This window comes from Tupaia chinensis, unplaced genomic scaffold (genome assembly GCF_000334495.1).
Source record: "Tupaia chinensis unplaced genomic scaffold, TupChi_1.0 Scaffold147003_1, whole genome shotgun sequence".
Taxonomy (NCBI): Eukaryota; Metazoa; Chordata; class Mammalia; order Scandentia; family Tupaiidae; genus Tupaia; species Tupaia belangeri.
Genome location: NW_006206856.1, coordinates 2,626,962 through 2,646,019, shown reverse-complemented (window position 1 = coordinate 2,646,019; position 19,058 = coordinate 2,626,962). Strand labels below are relative to the sequence as shown.

The 19,058-nt window shown below is 55.2% G+C and overlaps 3 protein-coding genes across 3 annotated transcripts in view; 2 read left to right on the top strand and 1 right to left on the bottom strand.

The window, feature by feature from the left end:
* Positions 1 to 4,059: 4,059 nt before the first annotated feature.
* CISH (cytokine inducible SH2 containing protein) lies at positions 4,060 to 10,003 on the bottom strand. The gene is made up of 4 exons (XM_006169365.2): positions 9,884 to 10,003; positions 5,979 to 6,199; positions 4,641 to 5,816; positions 4,060 to 4,367 (listed from the first exon to the last, which is right to left on the bottom strand). The coding sequence occupies exons 1-3, from the start codon at positions 9,901 to 9,903 to the stop codon at positions 5,284 to 5,286; spliced, it is 774 nt and encodes a 257-aa protein (XP_006169427.1). The 5' UTR covers positions 9,904 to 10,003; the 3' UTR covers positions 4,060 to 4,367; positions 4,641 to 5,283.
* LOC102493975 (mitochondrial import inner membrane translocase subunit TIM14-like) lies at positions 9,902 to 15,477 on the top strand. Its single transcript, XM_006169400.1, has 5 exons — positions 9,902 to 10,074; positions 10,430 to 10,560; positions 11,027 to 11,046; positions 14,841 to 14,943; positions 15,224 to 15,477. The coding sequence occupies exons 1-5, from the start codon at positions 9,902 to 9,904 to the stop codon at positions 15,475 to 15,477; spliced, it is 681 nt and encodes a 226-aa protein (XP_006169462.1).
* Positions 15,478 to 18,631: 3,154 nt separating this feature from the next.
* The window catches only part of MAPKAPK3 (MAPK activated protein kinase 3), a 43,505-nt gene continuing 43,078 nt past the window's right edge, over positions 18,632 to 19,058 (top strand). The window contains 1 exon segment of the mRNA XM_014584514.2: positions 18,632 to 18,798. The gene's annotated coding sequence lies outside the window, so the exon portion shown is untranslated.

Genomic DNA, 19,058 nt, shown 5'->3' with positions numbered 1-19,058 from the left:
AGAAGAAGGGATTGCGGCATGGTCATCTCCCCTGGGGTGGGGGTGGGGGTGATTTCTCTCTCTCTTTCTTTCTTTCTTTCTGTGTTTCTGGCAAGTGTATGCACCCTATAGTAAAAATCCCTCTTTAAAAACCAAATAAATAAAAGTGCAGCCTAGGTGCCGGGGGTCGCCTGGTGACCGTGACTAAAGAATCCTAGCAAGGTGCAAGCCATTTAAAACCCACTGAGGAGAAATTCCTGGAGTAGTGGCAGCTCTGTCCTGAAGTCATTACAGAGGAAGGCGTGTGAGTCTGGGGGCACACCACAAAGGATCAGTTTCTAGTCCCCCTCCTCCTGGCCAGGTAGACTCTTCCAATGCCCGGCCCCTAGCACTCCTACTCCAGGAAGCCCTCCTGAATCTCCCCACCCTTCTCCATGTCCCGCTGAGCCTGCAGGTGCTGAAGCTGTAGCAGCCAGCCCCTGGCAGGCAGAGCAAAGGAGTGGTTACACGAACACTGTAATGACTGTCTGGAGTCGGGGAGCGAACCATGGCCCTGCCTGCCCGAGCCCCTGAGTGGGCCATCACCCCCCAGCCTTACCTCTTCAGCCGTAAACAGGAACAGCCTCTACTGTGTGCAAGGCTGCATGAGAACTCATGCGGGCATGGCCCCAGCCGGGGTCACGAAGTCGCTACCGCCACCTCCTCTTGTTCCCTCCAAGCCCCACAGCTCTCTGTCTTGACTCCAGGCCCTCATGGAGCCTCCTCCCTCCCCCCCACCCCCAGCTGGCAGGTATGGCAGGAATGAGGACCCTCACGGCGCTCCCCGACAAACTCTGAAGAGGGCCTCCACCATGTTCGAATGAAACCCACTGCCCGTCTGCCCTTCCCACCCCTTCCGGCCACTCATTCTAGACTCCATGTCTGTCCCTGCCCCAGGGCCACTGTTCCAGTGGCTCCTTCTGCCTGGGACGTCCCCTCCCCGAGCCGCCTGCACGGGGAGCTCCTGCTCTCTGCTCAGGTCTCCAGAGCTCAAGGGCTCTCCCCAGGCCCCTCAGCTGCAGGGCTGTCCCCACGTACACAGCTGCTCTCTGCACACCTCCCTGCTTTTCTCTCTTCTGTCTTTGGAATTGTCAGAGGAGAGGGAGGACGCACCTCTCCATGGGCCATGGTAACATTGCAATCCCTTCTCCTCCATTTCTCCATACACACACACACACACACACACACACACACACACGGTATTTTTCAAACCACCAGGACTGGGATTTGAACCGTGGTTGTCCATGTGGGATCTGGGTCCCTTAACCACTAGGCTATAGGGCTGGCTGGTCCATGCTTTGTTCCCCTGCACTGTTAAACATGTCCTGTGTGCCTGCTCGTTCACTGTTCTCTACTTTTCTCCCATGAGGCTCATGGGCCCCTTTGGGGTGGGGACCTCATTGTCTTGTTCCCTGCTGGTCCCAGGACCTGGAACTAGCCCGGCCCAGCTGGCACCCGAGGACCGTGTGCTGGTGAAGGGCTTTGTTGGTCAAGGGTTTCCATCAGTCACTGTTCCTGTGTGTGGCTCCTATGCACCCGCTGGGTGGCTCACCTGTCCTGCCTGGCTAGTGCCAACAGGATGTGACTCTTTTACCAGCCTGGGACCACCTTGGGGTGACTATGTCAGTCAAAGATCTTATGCACCCATTAGGCTGGGTCTCCCTCCACTGTCCCTGTTCTAGGCAGGTGGCACTTAGTCCCCTCGCAGGGAATCAGGGAAAGGAGATTGAACCATTTTTTTAGTAGGAGGGAGCTGGCAGCCCCTTCCCAGGCAGGAGCAGGACTTTGGCTCGAGCGATGGCAAAGGGGAAGGGGACAGGATCCCATGGTCATGGAGTTCCCCGCCAGCAGGGAACAGGGATAGAAACCAGCGTCCCAGAGCCACTTGCTCAGAAGGTGCTCTTGTGGAGCAGTCCAGGCAGCTGGGACCCCTCGGGACTAGCTCTGTCTATGCCCTGCTTGCCGAGTGACCCCGGCCAGCCCCTTGCCCCCTCTGAGCCTCAGCTTCGTCATCTGTAGAGTGTTGTGGCCGTGCAGAGCCTCCCCCAGGACCAGGCTCCTGGAAACCCACCCACCCGCAGACATGGAAGAGTTTCCCGTGCTCCTCTCGCCCCAGCGGCCATCTGTCCAGGCTGCAGTGCCAGGTTGGGAACAGCCTGCCTCTGTCCCCTCCGTGTCCACTTCCCGCCACTAGGTGACTCAGACCTAGGGGTGGAGCAAGCAGAAGGGTCACCTCAGGCATTCTGAGAGCCACAAAGGGGCTGAGATCCAAGATGAAGGAATGAGGAACCGCAGACGCCGCTGGCAAGGCCACGGTGACCTGGAGGAGGCGCGCCGGCGGGCATGTAGGCAGCCAAGGGCCCAAACCCCGCCAACAACAGGGCAGGTGCCAGGCTGGATACCCAGGCCTGGGCAGCACTCCTGGTAAAGACGGCCCTTCTCCTTTCACCCCCACGCTCACGCTCACCACGTCATTCCCATTGCTTGCCACACGCGTTCCATGTCCCTGGGGGCTGGGCCTCCGTGGTTCTTGTTTATCCTCTTCCTGCCTCCTCCTCATCGTCAGCATGTCACTCCCCTGCTTCCTGCCCTCCATCTGCCAGCCTCAGCCTGCAGCTTTGCATGCGTGAGGGCTGAAATGCAGGCTCGGCACTGCCCGGCTCCAGACTTTCTCGACCCACTCAGCTGCAAGGCGAGAGCTGTTTCCAAGATAAGGGTTAGAGGCTGTGAGCAAGGTTCGGAGCGAGCACGTCCAGCAAAGGTGAATTCCAGGGCCATCAGCATCCCAGCAGCTGAAGTTCCAAAGTCAGACCTCCCGAGGATGAAGGGCGCTTCTCCCTTAATTGCACTCCCACCCCCTTCTGTGTGTAAGACCCTGAGTGAGGGAAGAGGTTCCCAACACAACCTGGGCTGGAACTCTTAACACCCTCACCCCAGGCCAGCCACTGTCCTCAACTCAACTGTCCCATCCCGCTGCATAGAACGCGCCCTCCCTGGGCCTCTGTGTGCTGGGAATATGAGCTCCCCAGTCATGCCTCAGTGCCCTTGCACACCCTGTTCCTTCTCCCCGGAAGTGCTGGCCTGACTGCTCTGATTGTTGGCTTGCTCATCTCGAAAGACGGCCGGAACGGTCTGCAGCACCTCTACCCCATTCTTCCTGGCTAGTGCCAGCAGGATGCGGTCTTTCCAGTTTTTTTTTTTTTTTTTTTCTATTTGCCAGAGGGCATGCACACTCACCGGAAAGACAGAGAAGGAAGCCAGAGAGCACTCCTCACGAGCCCTGGTCATGCCGCAATCCCTTCTCCTCCATCTCTCCTTCCTTTGGGATTTTGGGCACTACACACAAGTGCTAGCACTTCTTTCAAGCTGTCAGTCAGAGATTCAAACCACACATTCAAGCCATGTCAGATCGCCCCTAGTCCCTTTTTTTTTTTTTTTTTTTGAGAGATTTTTTGCTATAGGGCATGTGAGTTCGCCAGAGAGAGACAGCAAGCAAGAAATCACCCTGGGGGATGGCCACACTGCAATTCCTTCTCCTTTGTTCTCCTCCAGGGATTTGGGGTGTGCACACATACACACCTGGTGTGAGTTTCGAGCTGCCGGGTCTGGGACTCGAACTGTGGTCAACCATGTGGGAGTCCAGAAGGACCACTATGGTATCTACCGGGTCCCCAGCCCTCAGTTTGGAACTGACATTTCCTGTTGACTCATCCCTTGAGTCTGCTGCTCCTCTGCCCACCTCCCCCCTGCAGGCAGCCCACTGGCCTACATGCCATCTCCCACTTCTCCAGGGGCACAGGAGGATGGCAGCTCCCCATCCCACTCATCCACTAGGTCCCCAGCAGCGACCACTCAGCCAAACATGGTGTCCAGGCCTTGGTTAGTCTTGGCGCCAAATGGGCAAGAGGATAATAAGATTGAGGGGGACACAATGTGTACAGAACTCACAGGAGGCCCCACTGAGGGCTCCATAAATGCGAGGAATGACTTTATTATAATCACAGAAAAAGCAGTGGATGAAAAAAGACTACCAGACCGGTGTTCTTGGTTATAGTCATTATTTTATAAAGTCTTATCAGATACAGATGCTCTCCCTCGCTCACACAGGCACCCTCCTGGGCAGGAGGTAGACCCCACCGACCCGTGGACCAGTGCCCCGTTCCTGCCGCCAGGTTGGGAACACGCATTCACAAGGGGACCCCCCCCAAAGTGAGGCCAGGCTCCCCGCTACGGGGGTGGGCCATAGGCTCTGCCGGGGACTGGGGACTGAGGCTCTGGTCCATCTTCTTGTCCATTCGCCCACCCTCTGAAAATGGGGCTGGCAGTGGAGGGAGTGGACAGACATCCACCTAGCAGAAAATGAAAGATTGAGACGTATAATAGCAGGGAGGGCAATTGTAGATACTAGAGACAGTATAGGAGGGGGTGATTAATAAGGGGTGGGCAATAGGGGATGGAAGGGAGGAGATCAAGGAAAAAAACAACACATTTAATAGATGCAAAAATGAAAGTTATCTGCTGATGATAATGTGTATAGTAATGTCTTTGATTTGACTGATATGCACTATATTCATACTGGGATAAAAACTATGTGTACATTATAAAGGTATACAGTGATCCACGGGTGGGTGGGTGGCTGGGCACCAGGACATCAGGACCTGCCCAGTCCAGCAACACATCTCAGGGTGGGCTCTTTGTAGGGAAGAACCAGAGAAGCTGGGGCAGAGTTAGGGTCTCTGGACCACCTAGGGCTCTACGTGGAGAGGTGGGTGGTTCTCCTGAGGCCAACCTCAAGGAGAATAAATAAATAAATACTGTACTACCTGTGCAGTCCCCAGCCTGGATCGCTGCCTTACAAGGGGACAGCCATGGTCCCTCTGGCCGCCACCCTCCCAGAGACAGAGGCCAGTTGGAGGTAGGGGCCTGCCCCACCCTAGGATCAAGAATCAGGGCAGGAAAGTCAACACAGTTTGGTGGCCAGGGCTGGGGTCAGCAGCTCAGGGGGCAAAACGAGGTCCTGCCTGTCCCCTCCTCTGGCATGTGGCTCACAACAATGGAGCCACCTGGGGCTGGGGGCACTGACCGCCAAGTTGGGTGACCCCTTTCCCGCACCCCCCTGCTTTGCTGGTCCTTCCTGGTCCAGCTTCCAGATGCACGAGGGCACTGGGTAGCCTGGAAGAGGGACGGTGGGAGCCCAAGTCCAGCTGGGGCTGGTGTCCCCTCCAGGGTGTGGCCGGGTGAGGCAAAGCAGGGTGCTTGGCCCAGTCAGAGCTGGAAGGGGTACTGTCGGAGGTAGTCGGCCATGCGCCGGGGCAGGGGTAGGCAGTCCACATCAGCCACCAGCCGGTTGATGACGAGGCGGCACAGGTGCTGCAGGCTGCGGGCGCTGCTCCTGCGCACAAAGGGCTGCACCAGTTTGAGATGCACGGCGGTGGCCGCAGGGGCAGGTAGTGCAGGGTCACCAGGCACATCTTCCTTAGGGACAGGCAGGGCCGGACTGGGAGCGGGATCGGGGCTGTCACTTCGGGTGTCACCAGCACAGGAGGCCACGTAGTGCTGCACGAGGCTGACCACGTCTGGGAAGGCCAGGATGCGTGGCCTGGACAGGCAGTTGGAGTCCAGGCGGAAGCTGGAGTCGGCGTACTCGATGCGCACGTTGGTGGGGCCGCGGGTGGTTTTGACTGACAGTGTGAACAGGTAGCTGGGGTGGGTGCTGTCCCGGACGAGGAATGTGCCCTCTGGCATCTTCTGCAGGTGTTGCCGGGCCTCACTGGCGGTAATGGAACCCCAATACCAGCCTAGGCAAGTAGAGAGGGGGCGAGTGAGAATTGGCTGGGGGCACCAACCCAGGGCAGCTCTGGGCCATGCCTCCCCATTTCCACTTCCCTGGGGGGGAACTGCACCTCTTCTATCAGGCCTTCCAGGCAGAGGACAAGGTCTGCCTTCCCCCTCAGACTCACCAGATTCCCGAAGGTAGGAGAAGGTCTTGGCTATGCACAGCAGATCCTCCTCGGGGTCCAGCACCTTTGGCTCACTCACTGGCTGGGCTGGGGTCTCCTCTGTCACCTCTTCCAGGAAGGCCCCGGCAGGCAAGGGCTGCATGGCTGGCTCAGGCAGCTCCACGGACTGGGTCCACAGTGGCCGCTGCCCAGTCCGCTCCACAGCCAGCAGAGGACAAGGTCTAGAAGGAAGGATGGGCTGTGAGTAGATCCCCCGTGCCTCCCCCTTTCCAGAGACCCTCCAACTCCCCAGACGAGCTTCACAACTTCTGGCTGGCCCAGAGCTCCAAGCCCGTTTCCCTTCTACCTACCTGGAGGCTCAATGAATCCACCTGTCATCCCCAAAGCCCCCTTTATTGCCTTCCCCGTGTGCAGACCCCGCCTTCATTAAACAGTAATTAATCTATTAATATTTTGCTTCGGCTGAAAACCAGGTGGCTCCCTACAGGCATTCCTAGAGTCCTCCCCACCTGGATGGGGTCCAGCACAAAGTGGACTGACGTCTGCCCGTCCTGGCTGAGATGGGCGATTCAGTGGCACTGGTCTGGGTTAGTTGTAGGTGTCCTTCAGTGGGGGGGGTCCTCCAGTGAGGCCCCAAGATTACAGCAGAGGTCTGGGGTCACATGCTGCCTCCCCATGGAGCAGAGTGTCTGTCGGAGGGACCTCGGTCCACCCTGAGGACTTGGAAGCTAAAACGATCCTCTATCATACAGGGCAACTGCCATCCTGGCCTCTGCTTCTCCCAGCTGAGGGCCGGGGACAGTGGTCTCTAAACCCTGGAAAGCCTGACTTCCCATAAATTCCAGAGCCCACCCTGGCCAGCCGCCTACCAGGTTTCCCAACCGCGTGCAAAGCTTGTGTCTGGCCTCGGTGTCTGCTACCCCAGTGAGGGCTCCACCAGCCCAGACACCGAGGGCTCGGCAAAACCATATTCTCGAATGAATGGCTGGGGTTGGGGGAACCAAACTGGTCAAAACCTGAGCAGTAGCTTCCTCCTAGGAGAAGCCCACCTGGCATAATGACCTGGGCTTCCTCCCTGGGAGTGGGGCAGGACTGGCTCTGTCCCCAAGGAAGAGACCATGGGTCTGCTCTCCCTCCCTACAAAACGCATGCCCAGGCCTCAGTGCTGAGTCTAGTCCCTGTGGAGCCTCAGGACACCAAGATAATGAAACTACCCACGGGCACTGCCCTGGCGAACCAGACTGGCTGGGGAAGGTGGCCCTCAGAGGATTCTAACCCGAAGTCATGGAAGCGCAGGGCTTGGGGGAGTTGGCGTCTGCTGCTCCGAGCTGAGCTGCCGGGGTGAGGGGTGCCAGGCATGTCTTACCAGGACAAGGAGCCAGAGCCGACAGTGTGCAGTGGCCCTTCAAAGGTTCTAGGGGCCCAGTGGCTACTCATGGGGAGAAGGGACCACATGACCCTGGCACGCTATACAGTTGCCAAGTGCTCTTCCACACCTACCCTGCTGGCACCACGGGCGCCCTGGCTCACGGGGGAGCCAGAGGACAGTTTTTTTTTTTTTTTTTGGGAGCGGGGGTGGGAGAGATTTTTGCTATAGGATGTGTGCACTCACCAGACAGAGACAGCAAGCGAGAATCCCCTCCCAGGGTCTTGGCTACGCCACAATCCCTTCTCCATTCTCCTCGCAGGATTTTGGGCACGCATGTACGCATGAGCATGAGTTTCAAGCCACTGGGTCTAGGACTTGAACCGTGGTTGGCCATGTGGGAGTTCAGCAACATAACCACTGTGCCCCTTGCCGGCCCCGAGGCCAGTTTTTTTTTTTTTTTAATGACCTAGAGAGATAGGTAGTTTGGGGCAGGGTCTCCTTCCTGCCTCAGCCCTGGTCAGCTAATACTACAGGCATGTACCAACGTACCTGGCTATTTAGGCTGGTTTAGGAACTGAACCCAGGCCTCCCCTGTGGCCCTAGCCATCACACAAAGGTGCCCTCCCACTCGTGCCACCACGGCTCAGTCCAGAGGCCAAATTTTTTTTTTTTTTGGAGAGGTTTTCGCTATAGGGTGCGTGCGCTCGCCAGACAGAGAGAGACATAGAGACAGAAAGCAAGACATCACCCCCCCAGGGGGGATGGTCACGCTGCGATCCCTTCTCCTCCATTCTCCTCTCGGGATCTTGGGCACACATGCACAGGCACCCGGCGTGAGATTTAAGCCACCGGGTCCGGGATGCGAACCGTGGTGGACCACGTGGGAGTCCAATGACATAGCCATTATGCTAACTGCTGGTTCCCCAGAGGCCAAATTTTGAGGTGACTTGCCCACTGAGGCCCAGTACTGTCCAGGAGCATAGTAGGTAGCTAGCTGGCCAGGCCCCCATGCCTCTGGGGGTATCCACGTCCAGACAGCCTCTAGGACGGCCGGCTGCGGGGTGGACCCCTAAGGAGCTCACGGGGTGTCTGGGTATGTCATGGGTCGTGGCTGTGTTGATCCCCACAGGCTCCTGATGAGTGACTGTGTTTCTGGGCAGGGGTTTGTCCATAGTTGTGTCATCGTCATGGTGAGGGCGGTGTTCCAGGTACCTGTGTGTGTCTGCTGTGAAGCCTGACAGTCCTGTCTGTGGACACATGCCAGTGGGGTGAGCTCAGCCCTGGGGGAGTTCCTAAGGGGAACCCCCTGAGCAGAGCTGACAGCCCAGACGTGCCCTCCAACCCAGGAGGGCACCAGCTGTTCTGTGGCTGTGTGTGTGCAGTGGGGGGATGGGTCTATTAAAAACCAACACCTAAGACTGACCCTGAGTTTCCGAGGGGGCTAGGAAAAAGTGAAAGTGGCTATGACAGCCCAGAAAGGGGGATGGGGTGTTCCTGAGAAGGAAGGCAGTGGTCAGGGCAGGTTTCAGGAACCCCATATTCAGAGAGGAGGAAGGAATGAGTGAGGGAGCAGTCTTCCCGGAACCTCCAAGTCCTTGTCTCTGGACCGAGCCCTGCCCGAGCAAGGGGCACTTGGGCCTGGCCCCACCTTGCACCCTCCCTCCCTTGGCATCACGCCAGTTTTGATAACAGCAGCCACTGGGCCACTCAGCCCTCCCTGGGCGTGGAACACGCACTTATTCCTCCTTCCTCCATCCTTGGAGCTTCCTGCACTCCTGTCAGATCAGCGTGAGAGCAACGGGTTCAGGAGGGTGCTGAGGCTCAGGGTGGCGTGGACGTGCCAAGGATGTTCAGCCGAGGCCAAGGCGGTCTTACCAGCACCCCTCCTTCCCCGACCCCCACACAAGTCTCTGAAAAAGGGAGACAGGCACCAAGGCCCTTCGCATACTGGGATCCCAGACTGAGCTGAGCAGAGGGTTGAGGGGACTATGGGGTGCCCCAGACAGGATCAGGTCAACCCAGGCTCTCCCAGAGTGGCTGCTTTCTGGTGCAAGCCTGGGGAGAGAGCTCCCAGCTGGCGGCCCAAGAAAAGCCTAACTGCTAGCCCGGGGCAGGAGAGGAGACACTGGGGCAGAAAGGTAGGGGCTGCCCAAGGTCACCAGTAGGCCAGACAGTAAGTTAGGGGAGAGCGCTGGGGTCTGGGCTGGTGAGTCACGTCTAGGAGGCCAACCTTCCCTCCCTTCCCCGGGAGTCCACCTGCTCCAGCGAGAATCCCGTCTGAGTCCTTCGCTGGCCAGCGCCGTTCCCCAACTCAGGTGCGAGTAGAGGTGAGTGTGAGTGTGTGTGTGTGTGTGTGTGTGTGCGCGCGCGCGGTGACGGGTGTCACAGTCCTATACAGTGCCGCACTCCCAAGGTCCTTCAGCACTCGGTCACCTCGGGCCCGCCAAGCCCTCCCAATGACCCGCAGCTAGCACGAGGCCCGAGCTCTCTGATGCGCCAGCGCGGAAGCTGGCAGCGGACGGAGAGAAGCGCTTACCCCTGAACGCAGAGGACCATGTCCCGGCGGCGGCAGTGGCAGTGGCGGCAGTGGCAGAGGCGGCTCCGGAGTGGTGACAGCGGAGGGAGAGTGCGAGCAGGGCAGGCTCCTGGGTCGCACTGGCTGTCTTTTGTCCGCCGCGTTCCAGCCCTTCCCGGAAGCGGCGACTTCCTAGAACCACAGCCTGCGCAGTGAGGCCCGGAGGGGTGTGGGGGCGCAGGTTTCGGGCACCGGCACCAGCGTCTGGGGCCTCCGGCAGTGAAAGGAAACACCTTTGACAGATTTCCAAGAACTTTCCAGGAAAACTAGGCGGGGCCCCGCTAGCAGACCAATAGTAGAGCAGGAGGTGGAGCCGAGTGGCCGGGGAGGACCAATCGCAGAGCGTGGACCCAGGATTACGTCACAAGAGGGGCGGTCCGAGAGACCAGTAGGGAAAAACCAGGTTAGGGGAGGTTAAGGAGGGGCCTGCGCTCTGGCAACCCAAGGCCAGATTGCCTTCCGGCATTCCGCGTCTCTTGGGACCGGCCCCCTTATCTCACCCTCGAGCCAGTGGCAGCGCGGGGGCGAGGTCCTGGGTCTGTCCTCCCTGCTGGCGCTCCCCGAAGACAGACTCGGAGTGTGCAAGCGCCTTCGTGGTGCCGCGCCTGGCCCCCAGTACCCTGTGAGGTGCGGGGGAGGTAGGTGGCATGGGGTGGGGTCTGGAAAAGGACACAGGTGAGGGGTGGAGTGCAGAGGGTGGACCCAGAAAATAAGCAAGTCCCTGGGGTTGAGTCTGCCATCATAACAACCAAAAGGATCCAGGCAAGATTGTTTACTTAGAGTCAGGAGAGAAGGCACATCTAATTTGCGTCAGGCGGAACCATGCAGTCTCGCCAGCGCTGGCCTCTGGCAGCCTCGCCTCTCAGGAAAAAGTGAATACCAACCTGAAGAGGCAGTCGGGGACAGTCAGATCCCAGAGAATACTGTCCCTGAGTTGGCGGGCCCTCAAATAATACTAGGAGAGACTTGGAACTCTGAACACCTGGAGTTAATCTGAAGGTAGAGTACCAGGTAGCTGGGGCTGAGCAGTGATACTCGCTCCCATCTTCACAAAGTACTTGCTACTTGTGATCCTCAGCAATGGGCATTGTCCCCATTATGCAGATGAGAAGCCAGAGCTCCAGGTGATGAAATGCAAGGACCAGAGTTGAGCCCCACTCTGAGTCAGAAGCCCACATTCCTACTACCACGACTCTCTTCACACCTTTCATTTCGCTGACTCACCAAGAGCACCTAGGAATGGATAGTGAGTGTGAACCTCCTCCAAACCCTTGGGCCAGAAGGCTGGGAGAGAGAGGGCATTTGGAGAGGTGGCCCAGTGGGGTCCTCACATTCCACAGTAAGGAAGGGTCCAGTATGGGGCAGAAGACAAAGGGGACCTGAAAGCAAAACCCTCTGAAATAGGGAAAAAAATCATTTGTTAAGATGAGAAGTCATGGATCCAGCAAATGGCATAGTGGTTACATTGCTGGACTCCAACATGGCCAACCATGGTTTGAGACCCAGACCCAGTTGCTTGAAAATCACGCTGGGCTTGTGTGCATGCATGCCCAAGAGGCTGGGAGGAGAATGGAGAAGGGGTTGTGGCATGGCCATCCCCTCTGCGGGGTGACTTCTTTTTTTCTTTTTAATGAAGAAACTGAATATTTTATTATTTCATATTTTTTTTGCAAAGCTGTTGCCTCAACTGTGTAAAATAGCACCAGCAAATGCAATATATTGCAAAACTAAAATAGTACTGTTCTTTAACACTATACAACTAACAGGAACTTTTCTCTACTACCAGTTATTTCCAATGGAGAGACAATGAAGTATCCTTTTTTGTTGTTTTTGGAAGAGTTTTTGCTATAGGGCGCGTGCGCTCGCCAGAAAGACAGAGAGAGACAGACAGAAAGCGAGGGCCCTACACCCCTCCCCCCATTTTCCAGGTGTTGGTTACCTGCCAACTCCTAGGCCTCCTTCAGGATCCAGCATTAAGGTCCTCAGTGACACCTCCCTGCTCCCAGGCCAATGTCAGAATGCCATGGGTGTCCCCTGGTCACATCCCTTAGGGAGCTCAGTGATTAGACAGTTCTGTGCCCAAACCAAAGAGTTCCAAGAGTTTACGCCCTCCAATCCGCTCCCATCTTCACAAAGTACTTGCTACTTGTGATCCTCAGCAATGGGCATTGTCCCCATTATGCAGATGAGAAGCCAGAGCTCCAGGTGATGAAATGCAAGGACCAGAGTTGAGCCCCACTCTGAGTCAGAAGCCCACATTCCTACTACCACGACTCTCTTCACACCTTTCATTTCGCTGACTCACCAAGAGCACCTAGGAATGGATAGTGAGTGTGAACCTCCTCCAAACCCTTGGGCCAGAAGGCTGGGAGAGAGAGGGCATTTGGAGAGGTGGCCCAGTGGGGTCCTCACATTCCACAGTAAGGAAGGGTCCAGTATGGGGCAGAAGACAAAGGGGACCTGAAAGCAAAACCCTCTGAAATAGGGAAAAAAATCATTTGTTAAGATGAGAAGTCATGGATCCAGCAAATGGCATAGTGGTTACATTGCTGGACTCCAACATGGCCAACCATGGTTTGAGACCCAGACCCAGTTGCTTGAAAATCACGCTGGGCTTGTGTGCATGCATGCCCAAGATGCTGGGAGGAGAATGGAGAAGGGGTTGTGGCATGGCCATCCCCTCTGCGGGGTGACTTCTTTTTTTCTTTTTAATGAAGAAACTGAATATTTTATTATTTCATATTTTTTTTGCAAAGCTGTTGCCTCAACTGTGTAAAATAGCACCAGCAAATGCAATATATTGCAAAACTAAAATAGTACTGTTCTTTAACACTATACAACTAACAGGAACTTTTCTCTACTACCAGTTATTTCCAATGGAGAGACAATGAAGTATCCTTTTTTGTTGTTTTTGGAAGAGTTTTTGCTATAGGGCGCGTGCGCTCGCCAGAAAGACAGAGAGAGACAGACAGAAAGCGAGGGCCCTACACCCCTCCCCCCATTTTCCAGGTGTTGGTTACCTGCCAACTCCTAGGCCTCCTTCAGGATCCAGCATTAAGGTCCTCAGTGACACCTCCCTGCTCCCAGGCCAATGTCAGAATGCCATGGGTGTCCCCTGGTCACATCCCTTAGGGAGCTCAGTGATTAGACAGTTCTGTGCCCAAACCAAAGAGTTCCAAGAGTTTACGCCCTCCAATCACCTTTTGCAGCCTTGAAAGCACTGTGCACCTCACCTGCATGTGGGTGACAGCGGTACACCCTGCTCTGCCCAGGTTCCTGCCGCCTCTGGCATTGTGGGTACTAGGGCCATCTTCTTGTCTCTCCTGCTGGGTTGCTCTCAGCGAGCTCCGCTGTGACTGCTGGGCCTACACTGCCACCCAGAGGTGCTCCCTCTCATCGCCTCACTAGCCGAATCTCCAGTCTTCAGAATACCCATCCTTTCCTTTCAAGGCCACACTACAGACAACACAGGACGGGTGAGCCCAGACGGGTCAGGCCTGAGGCCAGCAGCTACCATGGCAAAGCCCCCATTCATCTCAGGGGTTGCCCTTGCCCCTCCCCAGAGCAATCATAATTGAGACACAAGAGTACACGCAGCACCATCCTCAAAGCCTGGCTCTGGTCTCGATCCTCTCACCATGTGCAGCCTCCACTTTCCCTGAAGGACAGTCCACATGTATTGTGAGCGTGTGGGGGGTATTCAGCCCCTCTCACTCAGGCGCTCCCTGGGCCCCCATGTCACTCTCACCATTTCAAAGGCCCTGGTCTCAGTCCCTGGTTCACCCCGCTGTGTGGAGGGCTATGTGACAGACTCTGCTCCCTGCCCACCCTGCGCGGCTCAGCCACTCGCTCACGGCCCCAGCAATGTGAAGGTGGATGTGGCAGGTGGTGTCTGGAACATGAGCACCAACGGGACCACATGTGCTGGCTGTCGTGGGCTAAGCAGGCAGTTGCAAAACCCCCATCTGTGGTGGACTCCTGGGGGAACGTGTGTGCTGTGTGAACGTGCGCGCTGGTTGTGGGACAGGAGTGGATGGGCATCACCACTGCTCACTTCCCACACTCCTGTGGTTCAATTCATTACAAGAAGCAACATTTTTTTCAGTGATAGTGCAAGAGAAAGAGCCAAAGAAGAACTCTTGACAGGGTCTTGTCATACGTGCTCCCCTCTCCCCAGCCATCCAGCTCCTCAGGATCCTGGGTGCATACACACAGCTGGCACGTTTTCAAGCTGACCCAGGGATCCAAACCCACAGCCAGCCATATGGCATCCAGGGTTGCAGGGTACTGGTATTATGGTTGTACCACGATGTCTAGGCTCCTAACTCCATTTTTTAAAAAAAGTTTATTTATTCATCCATTTATTTTTAATTTGACAGAGAGACAGAGAGAGAGAGAGAGAGAGAGGAAGTGAGAAAGCAAGCCACCAGGTCCGGGAATCGAACCATGGTCAGCCATGTAGGAGTGTCCAGCACCCCAACTACCATGCCACCTGCTGGTCCCCCCAACTCTATTTTTTAAAAAGAATTATTAAATTAAATTTAATTAATTAATTAACTTATTTTAACCTGAACAGAGAAGGACAGAATGGGAGGGGGGGAGTGAGAAAGCAAGCCACCAGGTCTGGGACTTGAACCACGGTCAGCCATGTGGGAATCCAGAATCCAGTGCCCTTAACCACCATGCCACCTGCCAGCCCCTCCTAACTCCATTTTTAAGGAAAAAAAAAATCGGAGCTGGGATGAACCGTGCTCACAGTGCATGCAGGGAAGCTGAGCCAGAGCTGGAGCCATGGGCGTGTGGGCTCACCAGAGAGGCAGAGAGACAGACAGAAAGTGAGAAATCACCTGCCTGGGGAGATGGCCTTGTGGCCCCTTCTCCTACACTCTCCTCTGGGGATCTGGGTGGGTGGGTACAGGCTCCAGGCGCCAGTACAGTGGTAGCAGCTGGACTGACCATTGCTGCAGCTGGATTTGCAGGTCGTTATGTTTTGCAAGCCATGGAGTCTCAAGTAAAACAAGTTTTGGGAACCAGCAGTTAGCGTAATGGCTATGTCGCTGGATTCCCACGTAGTTGACCGCGGTTCGCGTCCTGGACCCGGTGGCTTAGAACTCACGCCGGGCGCGTGTGCGTGCGTGCCCAAGATCCCAAGAGGAGAATGGAAGAGAAAGGATTGCGGTGTGACCATCCCCCCTGGGGGGTGATTTCTCGCTTTCTGTCTCTATGGCTCTCTCTGTCTGTCTGGCGAGCGCATGCGCCCTATAGCGAAAACCTCTCAAAAAAATAAATAAATAAATAAAATAAAACAAGTTTTTCCAAGTGTACTGAAATCTGCTTTCAGTGGTGGCTATTACGGAGGTGGATTTGAACTCAGAATGACAAAATGGGAAGCAACATTAATATTAGGGGTAAGCCCTACTGCTAATAAAGGAAAAATAAGAGATGCTTATTGGAGAATTAGGCTTTTAAATCATCCAGATGAAGGAGGATCTCCTTCTATAGCAGCCAGAATCAATGAAGCTAAAGGTTTACTAGAAGGTCAAGCTAAAAAATGAAGTAAATGTATGATTTTAAGTTCATATTAGTTTATGTATGTGAGTATCAACTTTTTACAATGAAATGCCTCAGAGCTGTAATTTAAACATTTAAAAAATGTTTATTTATTTAATTCCATTTGCTATTATTATTTTTTAGTTTGACCAGACAGAGAGGAAAGGAAAGCGAGAAAGCAAGCTGCCAGGTCCGGGGCTAGAACAGTGGCCAGCCATACGGGAATCCAGTGCCTTCCATCACCATGCCACCTGACGGCTCCAGAGCTGCAATTTTTAAAAAATGACTTAACACATGCTAAGTCAGTCTTAGTATAAGTTTGATTAAGTTTGATGATTTTAAACCAACTACAGACTAGGATATTTAGCAATTCTCAGTAACTATGGACAAATGCTTATCGTTTGAATAGATGCATTGCTCATTAAGTAAATAACTTGGTACCTGTGTATACTTTTTAAAGGCAGAGTGAAGACAACCCTTGCTCTCAAGGAGCCCGTAGGCTAGTGGGAGACTGACAAACTAGTGATTAAAATATGTAATAAATGTTATAATGGACTTGGTGTAGGGACTGATTGGGAGGAAAAGTTGTTCAAGGTATAGACAAACGGTGTAGCTACTTGGAACCTTGTATATAATGGGGAATTTAGCCCTGATTGTGACTTTAAAAATTCTTCTCTCATACATTTTCTCATGGAGTATGGGCTTCTCCCTTGGCTGGGATAAGGACCCAGCTCCTTCCTCCCCCACTGGCCCCCTGCTCACGCATGGAACACTGGTCATCCAAAATGAGACTTTATCACCATCAGGTTCACTGCTTGCCTCCAGAGGGGGCAGCCTCCCAGCAGTAGAAGCTTCTGGATCACACAGAGTGTCTTAGTCAGTTATTGCGTTGCTAAGAGTAATGACCGAGACTGATGAGTTATAAAGAAAACAGAGGCTTATTCATAAAACTCACAATTCTGGTGGCTGGAAAGTTGAAAGTCACCACAAAACAGCAGAAGGTAGAACTCAAAGCAGAGCAGAGCACGGCCTGTACCCATGTGTTTCTCTCTGCCTCATTTCTTCTCAGATACGCCCCTAAACTCAACCACGGGGGACCCATCCGAATGCCAAAAAGTCTCATGAAGAAATGAAGTTTTCATTTAACACCCTCACAATACAATCAAATCTCAAGCCATGAATTTTTAGGGAACATGCAAAATCAAAAACACGAACCTTTGGGGGGCAAACTTTAATACAGGGCTTCTTCCAAGGCTCTGAGACCTGGATCGAATTCCCAAGCGGGGCTCAGGCACATTGATCCCGGGTGCAGCTAGGCATGAGTGGGGGTGTGCATGCATGCATGTGGACATGCATGCCCACATGTAATCAGGTCTGTGTGCAATGTATAAATGTGTGTGTGCATGTGCATGTCTGCATATGTGTAGGGAGGCAGGGAGGACCCGAGGTTGTGCCTTGGGTTTGGAATGGGGGCTCTGTCATGGGACCAGGATGCTTGTGGACCTGGGGCAGGATGTTTGACCTCCCTGGGCTTGTTTGTCCTGTGTGTCTATAGTGTGGACCAGAAAGGATCAGTACACATTCTCTCCCTCGTTCTCGGTGAGGGCATGGGGCCCCTGGCGGAGCACCTACCCAGCCACTGATCTGCAAAGACGGCTCAGTGGTCAGTGGAGGCTGTCTGAGGGTCCTGCTTCTCCAAGCTGCCAGCCCTAAGGTCGTATGGAGGAGACAAAGGCACAGCCCCCAAACAGCAGGGCTCGCTTAACGCCTGCACAGAGTGTGCCTGCCAGTGGTTGTAGCACGTCTTCACTCATTCTCCACTCACTCCTCAGGGAACTGGCATCAGCACCCAGGAGGCAGGAGAAGAAGAGGCATAAGTTCCTGATGTACAGGAGCTCTGATGAACCCGGAAGTTCAGTCTAAGTGTGTCTGTGTGTCTGTCTGTGTGTACATGTGTGCGGCGGGTTGGGAAGAAGGTGTTCTTGGGGCCCCAATTTCGAAGCCAGGAGTAGGACAATTCCAGGATGCTCTGGGTGGGACCAAGGTCGCAGTACCTGCAGTACTGCTGATGGACTCTAGATGACAGCAGAGGCCCGCGCTGAGATCTTGCCCTGTGCCACACCTTCCCGGTGCCAGCCTGCCACCTTGCTCTGGTCCCTGAGCTTCCGGGGCGGGAGGGTGGGGGACGTTAGGGACTAGTGCAGATTTGTCCCGGGAGGCAGCCGCCTGTGGCTCTAGACAAGTTGTTTCCTTTCTGGTGGTGGTGGGGAGTGTGTCTCAATTTCCTCATCTGTAAAATGAGGGTTAACAGCCTGTGTTGGAAAAACTCTCCAAACGTGTGCGGTAGGAAGTGCTGAGAATGAGGTAAAGATCCAAATTTGGAAGAGAGGACTCCAACGCTGAAAATTGTCACTGGGGAGAGAAGCGGAGACTTTTTAAACACGACCCTAAAAGTCCAAACCATAAAGTGAAAAGTTGATGGGTATGACCAAATGGGAACTCAGGATTTTTAGTCCAAGGACTCTCTACCAGGGGTCTTTAAAAACTTCGTGGAAAATCAGTATTATAAAAATGTATACATAGACTTCTCTCTCTCTGTCTCTCTCTCTTTGTACCAAAATAGACTTGTATTTGAATTCCATTTTTTGGGGGGAGAGGGGTGAACTTTTGAAGTCCCCTCGTCTGCACGACAAGGGGGTTAAATGAGCCAAAGAAATGAGCAGGAGAGACACAGGAAAGTCCCTAGACCGAGAGAGACTCCCAGAGCCACCAGGGACTAGACAGTCGCGAGTCTATTAATAGCAGTGAGATGCCACTTCCGTCCGCATTTAGCAATAAGAAAGAAGTTGGGTTTGCTGGCGGTTGGCCACCGCTAGGGAAGTCGGAAGTCTAGCAAGCCATCCTGGAGGGCATCCTGGCAGCGTGCAAAGAAAACACCGACTCAAGCGGATACTTTAAGAAAAACAAGACGTCCCGCGCTGTCACTTTCGAGGTTGCAGGTACAATCTGCTGCTGGCTCTGCCCGGGACAGCTAGTGCAGGAGTCTCCCGGGAAGCCGGGGAGGTTCCCGCCCCCTCGGAAAGCCACGCCCCCTTCTCCCTGTTCCGGGGCGGGGCTCGCCAGGGGCTCAGCCCGGGCCCGCCTGGCCCTTTAAGGCTGACCTAGCGGGGCCCCAAGCCTGGCTGACGCTCGGGAGGGGCGTCACGTGGGTCGCCGGCCGCGCAACTCTCGGCCCTGGGCGCTCCGCGGTCACCCGCTCCCGCGACCGCCGTCCCTGCCCCTCGTCGGCGCCACAGGTGCTTTGCCGCCAAGCGCTCCCGCGCCAGGTACGCCGCGTCCCCCGGGCTCCCTCTGCGGCCGGCTCCTGGGACCTCGCGGCCACCTGGCTCTCGGCCCCTTCCCCCTTGACACGTGCTCGGGCGGGCCTGGCTGTTGCCCGACCGCGAGACCACCGCCCCCTGCCCGCATCCGCGCTCTCAGGAGGTTCGCCCCACATTCAAGCCTGTCCCAGGCCCGCAGCCCAGCCCGTCTCAGGGCCGTCAAGATTGGGGTGCCCTCGAAGAGTCTGGGCGAGGCTCACTCTTTC

Coding starts and splice junctions, on each gene's coding strand:
- LOC102493975 (XM_006169400.1), top strand. CDS start 9,902: ATGTCCCGGCGGCGGCAGTGGCAGTGGCGGCAGTGGCAGAGGCGGCTC. Junction 10,075..10,429: donor CTAGAACCACAGCCTGCGCA/GTGAGGCCCGGA, acceptor CTCACCCTCGAG/CCAGTGGCAGCGCGGGGGCG. Junction 11,047..14,840: donor ATGAGAAGCCAGAGCTCCAG/GTGATGAAATGC, acceptor GGGTGGGTACAG/GCTCCAGGCGCCAGTACAGT.
- CISH (XM_006169365.2), bottom strand. CDS start 9,903: ATGGTCCTCTGCGTTCAGGG. Junction 6,200..9,883: donor ATGGTCCTCTGCGTTCAGGG/GTAAGCGCTTCT, acceptor CCTTCCTTCTAG/ACCTTGTCCTCTGCTGGCTG. Junction 5,817..5,978: donor CTCCTACCTTCGGGAATCTG/GTGAGTCTGAGG, acceptor CTACTTGCCTAG/GCTGGTATTGGGGTTCCATT.